This window comes from Falco naumanni, chromosome 1 (assembly GCF_017639655.2).
Source record: "Falco naumanni isolate bFalNau1 chromosome 1, bFalNau1.pat, whole genome shotgun sequence".
NCBI lineage: Eukaryota > Metazoa > Chordata > Aves > Falconiformes > Falconidae > Falco > Falco naumanni.
In genome coordinates, this window is record NC_054054.1 from 107,725,057 (window position 1) to 107,735,983 (window position 10,927).

General features: G+C 54.9%; 1 protein-coding gene across 1 annotated transcript; it reads left to right on the top strand.

Moving 5' to 3' along the window:
* The first annotated feature begins 576 nt into the window (after positions 1-576).
* CRYBA1 (crystallin beta A1) lies at positions 577-5,360 on the top strand. Its single transcript, XM_040616631.1, is given in 7 exon segments — positions 577-594; positions 596-608; positions 1,359-1,423; positions 2,368-2,486; positions 4,058-4,199; positions 4,745-4,887; positions 5,032-5,360. Coding segments are annotated over 7 exon segments (648 nt in total). The 3' UTR covers positions 5,180-5,360.
* The last annotated feature ends 5,567 nt before the right edge of the window (positions 5,361-10,927 follow it).

The following is a 10,927-nucleotide window of genomic DNA, read 5'->3' on the forward strand; positions in this document are numbered from 1 at the left end:
AGCGAAAGGGAGGCCCCACACCGGCTCCCTCCGAGTGGGGAGGAGCAGCCTCGCAGCCCCCCTTGCCTGCCACGGGGCCATGGTTGGAGGAGGGTATCCGCACCCACATGGAGGCAGGGACCCGCCGTGGCCGGCAGAGCAAGGCAATGGTGGCGCCCAGTAGACACACAGCCGAGCCCACCACCCACGGGGTCTCACCGGGGGGTCGCTGCGCCATCCCCACCACGCCAGCCCACACCAAGGCCGGGCCAGCCCCCACACTCACCCCGTGACGGCGCGGTGCGCGGTGCATTGCCCCTGGAAAATGCCAGAGCAGTCAAACCGTTGAGTCATTTGTGCCCAAGATTATCTGTGCAAACAGCCGCCCCGATTATTTTTTTTTTTTATTATCAAATTTTTTTTTTCTTTTTCCCTAAGAATGTGGCTCAGACCATGGGGATGAGCAGCTGAAATCTCCGGGGATCAGCGGGACAATGCCAGAGCAAGCATTGTGCTGACGGCTCTGCAAACGCTGGCACCGGCTCCCGGCCAGCAGCACCCTATAAAAGCTGAGCCGCTGAAGTAGGCAAACATTACATGGGCGAAGCAGCAGTAACCGCCTGAGCTAGGTGAGTCCTGGGACCGATCGCACCTCTCCCACCTCACCCCCTACTCACTCCTGCTGCCTCCGGCTGGCTGGGCAGACATCCTTCCTCCTGCCTGGTGGCAAAAGACACCCAGAGGGATCGTTGCCATTTCCCATGGCAAAAGACAGGCTCACACGTCCCTGCTGGCAGCTGGGGTGGCTGAGAGCCCCTCTTACCGCTGGGCAGCCCACCCCTGGCACCCACCTGGCCCTGGCCCCCAGCACGGCATGCTGGCTGGCATCTCCCACCATTAGCTGGAGGCACAGCTGGGGTGCCAGGGCACGGAGAGAGGAGCAGGCGGGTCTCTTGGACACTGCCAGGCACATGGCAGCTGGTGCTCCCTGCCGCAGCTTCCCGCTATGGCTCTCGGCAGTCTTTTTCCTAGCAATGGCCTGGCCTCGGGGAATGAGAAAGAGGAGCCAGGCACCATCCCCGGCAGGCATGCAGGCTCCATGCCATGGCCGGGAGGAGGGAAGGGGTACTGGGGCGGCGAGAAGGGAGCACCCTGCTTTGGATGTGTCCCAGAGCCCCCTGCCATGCCCTCCGCCCCATCCTGCAGCTAGCAAGAGGGTCTTGCTGTGACTGGTGTGGCTCATCCCCAGCAGCAGGGCAACTGCCTTTCAACAGGCACCACGGGCAGTGGGCACAGAGCCGTCCCCTGGCTCCATGAGCAGGCAGCAGGGATGCACAGGGGTGTGCTCTGGCGCAAACGGCTTTTCCTTCCTTCTCCAGACACCGTACCAGCAGCAAAGATGGCTCAGACAAACCCTCTGCCTGTCCCCATGGGCCCATGGAAGGTACGTCCTCACACCCCTCATATCTCGCCTTTCCCTGTGTGCAGGTGGGGGACAGGGAGAGGGGCAAAGCCAGTTCTCCGGGACCAGGAAAGCTGCACAGCGAGCTGTGAGGCAGGGGGAAGCACAGGAAGCCAGGCTCCCCTGTCCTCTGCCCATGGGAACTTGCCTCCCGCCTCCTCAAACACCTCCTAGGTGTTTTCATAAGTCTCTTTGCAGCACCCTGGCCAGCCATGCCCTGCTCTTACCAGTCGTCCCGTGCCAGGCAGTTACAGCAGTCCCCGAAAGCCACACGCTGTTATTCGCCCTCCCCTGTCAGTGCAGGCAGGCAGGGCCAGCAGGGGCCAGCCAGGCACGAGGACTGCAAAGGGGTCGGTGGGCACCGCAGAGCCAGGAGGTGAGCAGCCCTGAGGGGTCTGGCAATAGCTCCGGGGACACAGCCCGAGGAGGGAGCTGAGAGGGAGAGAAGCAGCATGTGCGCAAGCAGGGCGCACCCCGCCGAAGAGGAGAGCATCAGCCGCAGCCCCCCGGGGAGTTCCCTGTTGCCCTTTCCCCCGTTAATCCTCTTTGCCCTAGAGCGTTCGGAGCAGAGGCCGGGAGAACCGCCAGCCACAGCCCTGCCACCCACCCGTCCCAGAACGGCTCCGCTCCTCTCTCCAGACAGCACCGCTACCCCGGGAACTGATCTCCACAGGGGTGAGCAGGAGAGCGGAGCGGGGGCCGGCATGCGGCTCCCCCGACACCAAGGCAGGGCACCGTGGGGCCAGCAGTGCAGGGACACACAGAGGTGTGCGGGGCCGTGCCCCAGCCCAGAGGGGTGCCCAGTGCAGCCTCTGCCGGCTCTTTTCCGGACGGACGGAGCGCAACCCTCCGTCTCAAAGAGGCGCTGAATCGCTTGGTGCCACTGCTGGGCAGTTCCCAACTTGGCAGCTCGCTCTCCGTTCCAGATCACCGTCTATGACCAAGAAAACTTCCAGGGCAAGAGGATGGAATTCACTTCAGCCTGTCCAAACATCATGGAGTGCGGCTTCGACAACATCCGCTCCCTGAAGGTGGAGTGTGGAGCGTGAGTACCCGGCTGCCAGTGGTGGGGATGCTTTCCCAGGTGGGCTGGCAGGGCGAGGGGTGCCTAAGCGTGGAGCAGGGCTGTTTGTCCTCGCTCCGCCCAAGCGCTGCAGCCAGGGGAAGCCAGGCGTGGGGGATGCCACCCTCCCAGGGTAGAGCAGCCAGCCTTGGGCAGCACTGACACAGACAGAGGGCCAGAGGACAGTGGCAGCACCTCTAGCATCATCCAAAACTGCCTCCTGTAGTCTTGGAGCAGCCAGGTTTGGAGCTCGCTGGTGCCCCTCAGGGATGGTGACCAAGGATGCAATGAAGATCAGTGCTCATTGAGCAGCTCTTGAGCTCAGCTTGGTCCCCATCCCGCCCTGTAACCCCACGAAGCACCGTGCCTAGAGAACGACCTTTCTTACCCTGAGCCCAGCGCTGCGCTGTGCAGCTCCCCAGGGCCAGAGTGCAGCCTTCCACAGCCTGCGCTGGGCTGCCCGCTCGCTGGCAGGGGTAGGGAGCAGAGCCGGGCTTCTCCGCGTGCACGGGAATCTTCCCTGGCACAGGCAAGACCTCTCCCGAGCTACTCCGAGACACTGTGTGTAAGGAGCGGTCCCTGTGGCAAGCATCCCGCTGGGGCGGGGGAAGCAGACAAGATAGATTTGCGCTGCTATATTTAGGGTTTGTAATGCTAATGGGATTATAGCGGCATGCGTGCTCGCGCCGTAATCAGCTCACTGCTCCAGTTGACATGTTCCTAATCAGGCTGTTCACCTTGCACGGGGGCAGGCTGGCTGTGGGATGTGGGGCTGGGGCTCAGTTTGAGTCAGTGGCAACAGGCCCTTGACCCCCCCCCCCCCGGCTCGGCGTGCCCCTCAGCACCCTGCGTGCACCCTAAGCAGGGGGTACATGGGCTGCACAGCCTGTGCCATCTGCCTTCCAGCCCCCAGCCCAGCCTCTGGGCTGTGGCTGCCCCTGTCCCTGCTCTCTGTATGGGGACATGCCCAGGAGAGGTCCCCACACTGGGGACAGGCAGGGTGGAGGCATCCCACTCACGTCTCCTTTGTTTTCAGCAAAAGGGGGACGCAGAAAGGGGAAAGGTGGCGGGTCCCTGCCCTGCCCAGAGCCAGATGTGTTCTGCCTGGTTTGGGCACAGGAATTCAGGTCTTTCCAGCTGTGCCAGGTTGTAGTTGGGAAGTAAGCAAGAAATAAGGCCTTTGGGAGAGAAGGGCAGCTGGGATGTTCCATGGCACCCTAACACAATGCCGATCAGTGTAAATAACCACAGAGCAGTTAGGGGAAAGCGAGCCACCCTCGCAGGCTGGGCCCCTGGCGGGAGGGACCCCCTCACCTGCTGCAGCTGGGGATGCCAGTGCTGCCATGCGGGCTGCCTTCCAGGCACCAGATGCGGTTCCACGCTCCCCAGGTTCCCTGCCCACATCCAGCACCGCTTCCTTTCCTCCCGAGCTGTGGGCAGAGGCCAGACCCGACCTCCTCCTCACACCTACACCCGTGCCCCGGTGCCAGCCCCGAGCAGGGGGCCCGGAGCTGCCACAGGAAGCCCTGGCAGCCCTTGCTCTGTTTTTGCAGCTGGGTCGGTTACGAACACACCGGCTTCTGCGGGCAGCAGTTCATCCTGGAGAGGGGAGAGTACCCACGCTGGGACGCCTGGAGCGGCAGCAATGCCTACCACATCGAGCGCCTGATGTCCTTCCGCCCCGTCTGCTCCGCTGTGAGTGGCCTGGCTCCCACCGAGCCGTCACGTCTCTGATCCCATTAAAATGTCCCAGGCAACAGCACCAGGCCAAGGGAGTGAGGTTAGGGAGGACAAACAGTCTGCAAAGGGCTCTGCGGGTGGCAGAGGCTCCTTGGGGTGGGCTCAGCTCTGCCCCCACCCCCAGCAGGATTTGGTCTTTCTGCCCTGTTTTCTGGAACTTTTAAGGGAACTTCTAGGCCGGCTGTACGTGACCAAAGCTGGGGGGCAGCCAGCCTGAGATGGTAGCTGTGGCATAGTGTCACTGACACCTCCCAAGCCAACCCCTGCCTCATCTTGGCCCAGCAGCACCCTGTTGAGCACCTCCACCAGTCTGGGCTTTGGGAAAACCAGCCCCCTCTGAAGTAAATATAAAGCCCAGGGTGTGAACGCCTCCCTCTCCAGGAAACCCTCTGAGCAATGCCATAGGGAGGGATGGTCATTGCCCACCCACCATCCCCATCCATGCCAGGGAGGGAGTGCTGCCTCCCCCTAACCCCCTGCTCTTCCCCCCCCCCCCTCAGAATCACAAGGAATCCAAGATCACTGTCTTTGAGAAAGACAACTTCATCGGCCGCCAGTGGGAGATCGGCGATGACTACCCCTCGCTGCAGGCCATGGGCTGGGCCAACAACGAAGTGGGCTCCATGAAGATCCAGTGCGGCGCGTAAGTGATGGGCAAAGGACCATGAGCAGCAGGGACAAACTGCTGCCATCGCTGTGCCACCACAGCCAGAGGGGGGACATCCCGTAACCCCTGTGCTTACCTCTTGTGCCCCTTACGGCCGCCTGACGATTCCTTTTCTTCCAGCTGGGTTTGCTACCAATACCCTGGGTACCGTGGCTACCAGTATGTCCTGGAGTCCGACCACCACGGAGGAGACTACAAGCACTGGAGAGAGTGGGGTTCGCATGCCCAGACCTCCCAGATCCAATCCATCAGGCGTGTCCAGCAGTAGCTCTCCACTTTCCAGTACACCTGTGCAAGGTTTCTAAAGCTCACCGGCTCCCTTTTGGTGCTAATACTCCCCTCCTGAAATAACCACCCCTTCTTGTACTGCAACTGCTTAGGGAACAACACTCCCAAATGGTACCAACTGCCACAATTGCCAATAAATGTGACTGAAAGAAAAAGATAAACCAGTCTGGTGGGTGTTTGCTGTTGTGTGTTTGGGACTAAGGTCACACATCCCCATACCAGTAGCGGGGACCAGACTCTTCCCAGCCTGTTTTAAGCGGGACTGAAGCCCAGTGGGGCTCACGCTGAGGCAAGTTCATCCCCTGATTGTTGCACACACAAACCCAGCAGCCAAAGCCCCGCTTGCTGCAGCTCCACAGCCGTGTGGCTTCCTCCCCTCCTTGCCCTCCTTGGTAAAGGACACCGCACTCCGGACCCCCTGTCCCCCTGAGCCGCGCTGGCACTGGGCACCCGTGTCCACACAGCCACCCGTGCCGTGCTGCTCGTGGGCTCTGTGGCCAGCGCTGCCAGGCCGAAGGGGCTGACAGTTGAGTCATCAGCCATACAGCATCCCTGGGGCCAAGGGATGCTCCCTGCGAGCGCAAAAAAGAAAGTCACACTGACACCCACAAACTTTAAAATTTTTATTCAACAATTTACATCACTTATTGTCTGTCTTAACGTATTCGATCTACACAAATTTTTTTTTTCCTGATAAAATAATAAAATTTGGATAAATTTTGAAGACCTGTTGGTGCAGAATAAACAAAATTTCAGGTAATTTTTTTTTTTTTAAACATTTAGTGTGAAGTATGACATCATTGGTAAAGATACATCATGCCATTACAGCTCATGGACATTACCTATCCTTACAGTCCGTGACATCACCCATACCAGCGCAAGGGGCTGTGCCAGACACAGCTACAGCAGGTATTACACTAACTCTTCTAGCCACCCTCTCACGACTGGGAAAACGCCTACACTTTTCCAGCTGGGCACACAGAGTGCATTAACCTAATCGGAAATACCGGGAAAGGGAGAAGGAAACAAAGACTACCTTTACCGATTCGTGTGGTCACACACTACAACATCGACACAAAGAGGGGCTGCCCCTCTCCGCAGGTCAGAGGTAATTCAGCTCCTGAGCAGGTAGAGCACAACCCCTCACGGCGATTTTAATACACACCAGGAAACCGAACGAAATGAGAACTTATCGACGGCGGAGGCGGGGGGTGGCAGGAGAGGAGAGGGCCCTGGCGGGACCTCTCCCACCCCAGCCCGCAGTCGAAGCGCGCGGTTGTGTTTCGCACCGCCCTTAACACTGAAATAGTCAGGGGAGGGGGAGAGAGGGGCATCCGTCCCCCCAGTAAACAAGTTGAGGACCTTCAGGGGCTCGCACGCCGCTGAAGGTGTGTAAGTACACGTGTGATGGTAGATAGAAAAGCAGCCCTGTTCTGTATGAAAAAAAGCTGTCAAGTTAGTACAAATTTCTGCCACGGCGAAGGGAACACGAGGAGAAAGCTGTCAGCATCCTTCTCCCGACACAAAACCCCGACTCTCCTGCACAAAGGCTCTGGGCTAAGCAACGAGTTTCCAAAGGTGGTACCTGCAACCCAACCCACCAACTCATGAAAACAAAACCGAAATAAAGCTCTCGCCCCAGAGACCAGAGGGAGCCTACCCTTCGCTCGGGGACGGCGAGGAAGCCTGTCCCTCCCGCCTCACAGTGGGAATACACAACAGTAGGGTTCCTCTTCAGGTAATTTTGTCATTAGAAGCCTCAAGTTTGCCCACGCCACCAGCCTGCGTCGCAGCAGACTGATCTCCATCCCCTCCTCAAAGCTGCTTCATGTGGGGCCAAGCCATGCGCTCCCTGTCCTCATCACCGCCCGCACACCTGGCAGGATGCTGGCGGGTACCACCGCCACGCTCTCGACCAGAGAATAAAAGGGCACTCGTTCATCCTACGGTACGAAGTGTATCTGAAACACAAGCCAGCACACCTCGCTCCCTCCAATTCAATTACTAAAGTAGGCTCTTTAAAATAAAAAAATAATATATATATTTATATAGCTATACAGAGAGATACAGAGAAAGCAAAGGAGAGGCTACTAAAAAAATCAAGAAGCGCCAGTTTTCTGCTACAGCTGTCAGCAAAGAACTGTCACCTTACATCATACCCTCCGAGATGGTGAAGATAATGCAGGCAATGACAGCACAGGAATGCAAAAGAGGGCAGATAAGTCACTTCTGGTAATGAGACACAAATTAAACTTTCAAAACATGTGCATAGCTTTATTCATCTGCTTCAAACTAACCTTTTCACGGAGCTTCAGCGAAACCCGAGTGTGCAAAATGCATTTCTAGAAAATAATGCAAGCAAGCTTTCACATTTACAGTGGCAGAAGTACAGAAAGACTCGGACAGAAATCGCACATTGGGGTGAGTGGGTCGGGAGAGAGATGAAGAAACAAGAATTGCACAGCTTCGTATTCTGAGTCACTGACTGCAAACATAAGCATTTCTATTTTGTTAACTTGAAGCAAGGCGTGTTTACTTGTCCTTTACAAAAAAAAAAACAAAAACAACAAACCCAACAAAAACCTGAAAAACCCCCACAGTAACAAGAACCACAACCTGGAAGGGAATGAATGCCCTGGGTGACGGGATTCCCGGTGCCACAGAGAGCCCCAGCTCCAGCGCAAAGCCGGTTCCACACCTTCACGTGTTTTGGCTTTGCAGACAAAGCACGGCGACGCTTATTTTTGTCTGCAGGAGAACAGCAAAGCAGCTTCTCTTTCTCTCCCCTCCAAAGTCACAGCAAATGGCTCGTGTTAGGACGGGGAAGGTGCCACCCCACGGGACATCATCCCCAAACTGTAAGCCAGCCACTATAGGCAGGCTCAAGCCCAAGTCTCCTTTTGATCCGATGGGTCACCGGGACAGTCCTGAAACCTCGACTGTAGATGGGGCACGGTCATCGTGCTGCCAGCCGGGAGCCTGGCCAGCCCACAGCGCATCCCAGCAGCTCACGCAGCACCACAAACTCTCCTCGGCAAGACTAAGCACACACGCAAGGCACATTTAGTCAGATGTACACACACACACACGTGTGTGTAAAAGAGCAAACGCTGGCCAAAAAGAAATGGATGCTGAATAAACTCATTAAACAGGCAGAGAGTTCTGGCCTATGGTATTTACATACGATTTTCCAGGCAGATGTAATTCCCAAGCGTTTTTCCTACACAGCTTTAGACCTTCCTTACTCTTCCCTCACTTTTACAGAGGTACTGTTTATTCTTCCTAAAGGATCTTCTAGAAATAGCCAATTCCCTTTTTTTCTCCAGTAAACCCCTCGCTGAGGGCACGCAGCCCTCCATGCCAGCCCAGCTGTGACCCATGAAGACGAGAGGTTCTGGACCTGCCCATCCCACCGCAGCCCCTCGATGCAGCAAGGCGTCCCTCCACTACTAAGCTGTGGGCTTTCACACCCCAGCTGGCACGTTTTGGCTGGAGAGGTGGCCTGGCCTTTTTTTTTTCTTGGAAAACATCCAATTCTGGGCACTGACCACTCCCCAGCATCCCAGCGGGGGCATGGGCAGGAAGCGGGCCGTGCAATCTTTAATACTGCTGGTTAACTTCACATTGAGATAAAGCATTAAAAAGGTCTTTTTGCAGAGATGAGCAATTTCCTTCCATAGACAGATTCAAACAGAAAACCAAAATATGAAAACTGGAGACGAGACAACAGCTGATTGAGATTTTTCTACCTTATGAGTTACTCAGGCATCGCACCCGACCAGCCATGGAGGAAGGAGAAGTTGAAAACCTCAGGGATTTGCACTACCCTCACAATAGCAGCTTGAGAAAAGGAAGGAGAGAAAAAAAAAAATAAAAAATGCACAGTGTTCTCTCAAGTTAAAAGAGTTCTCCTTTGCTTGCGTTTGCATAGAAATTCCCGTAGGTCAGCACCAAAATCAGGTACAGCCCTCTCCTACACCTCGGCTCCCCCAGTTCCTACACTACTCGCAGAGTTAGTGGCTGTGTTACAGGAGGGTTCAACTATCCGCAGAGGAACTATATGGTCATGTCAAAAAAAAAAAAAAAAAAGTGCATCACACATTCTTGATTTTCAGGGTTACTTATAGCAGCAGCAGCATTAATCCAAGACAATGAACAGTTGTAGAATCGTTCTTAAATGCAGCAACACTTAATGAAATGTCTTCAGGGAAGGTCTAAGAGGGTCCTTCTCAAAAGGATAAAATGAAAATTAGACTATTCAATATAGACAAAAAGGAGATAAAACAAAAAATTAAAGACACAATCTTATTTACATTAAAAAAACATTCTTGTTAAAATCTCTTTACACCACCTAAGCAAAAAAATATAAAGCAGAAACTCCTAAAGCAGTATCCGTTTTTGGAACCCTTAGTTAGCACCTGAGGAAAGCCCATATGGAAAGCAGACAGGTTGGGTTTTTTTGTTGGTTTTTTTTGTATTTTTTTTTAGAAAACTCTAAGTTGTGTTTTTGCTAAATGTTCATATGTTCGCAGTACACAAGTTTCATACCACAGAAAGAAACGAACTATTTTTTTTTTCTTCTTTTTAAAGATACTCTACTCATTAATAAGGCTGTAGAAAAGGGATACTGCTATCTTACAAAATGGCTTTAGAGCTCTGGACGCGTTATACGAAGCTTTCTTGATTAACAGTCAAGATAAATACAGCTCAGCATCCCCCGGGGAAAGCACAGGTACGACGACTGTTGCTCCCGCCCCAGGACAGAGCGTGGCCCGACACCCCCAGCAGCGTGACTCCGAGGGTCTCGTGCCAAGGCCACCGCCGAGCTCTCCTGTACCTCCCCGGACACCCACCGCCTCGGTGCCACCTCGGAGGATCTCGAGCGGGATACAAGGCAGGCAGCCTTACCCTGTGGTGTAACACGGACTGTGCAAATGTCTAAAGCTCTGCAGTCTCTGGAAGGCAGCGCAGACCAAGATCTTCTGCTCCTTCGCACCAGCCCAGGTTCTTGCTTCTCAACTGCTGGCACAAGGGCTTCTTTGCATGGAAAAAATGCTCTTGCAGTGACCAAGGCTAGAATTACTCCATCTTCTTCGGCTACTCTACCACGCTAGTGGCTCCTCCAGCCCCAGCCCTCCTCCTGCCTTACGCACCGGTGTGAAAATGTGTAGCAGCTTTAAATGAGGTGTAGCCTTGTTCTCTCCCCTCCCAACCTCGACCATCTCCCCTGTAAACAGCCTCTGTAAGAAAAACAAATCACTAGGGACATACATACAGAAAAATCTTCTAGGGACGAGACTCCTGAAAACTTCGGACACCATAGCAATTTACTGAAAATGCTGAATCAAGAGCAAAAACTGAACGCACAGAAAAACTACCAGCAGTTCCGAAACACTGTGAATGCCATCGCTCCCAGATGTCCCTGAGGTCACCCACCAGCCACTTCTGGAAAGGATGCTATCGTGCTACGGCAACACTGTTGAAGGTGAAGAGCACTAATTACACACGCAACTGAGAGGACAACTTCCACCTCTTTTTTTTCCATTTTCTTTCTCCTAGCAGGAAGCGATTTTCCTTTCGGTTTAGCTAGGCGATTCACCCCGCCAGCCGCTCCCAGCTGCCGAATAGCTGGCATACTCGCAGCCTGATGAGAATTGGCCTTTCTTTCCCCCCACGTTTCAAAGAAGTTCACAGCAGCTACGGAAGGCAAACAGTGGGATTTACAGTT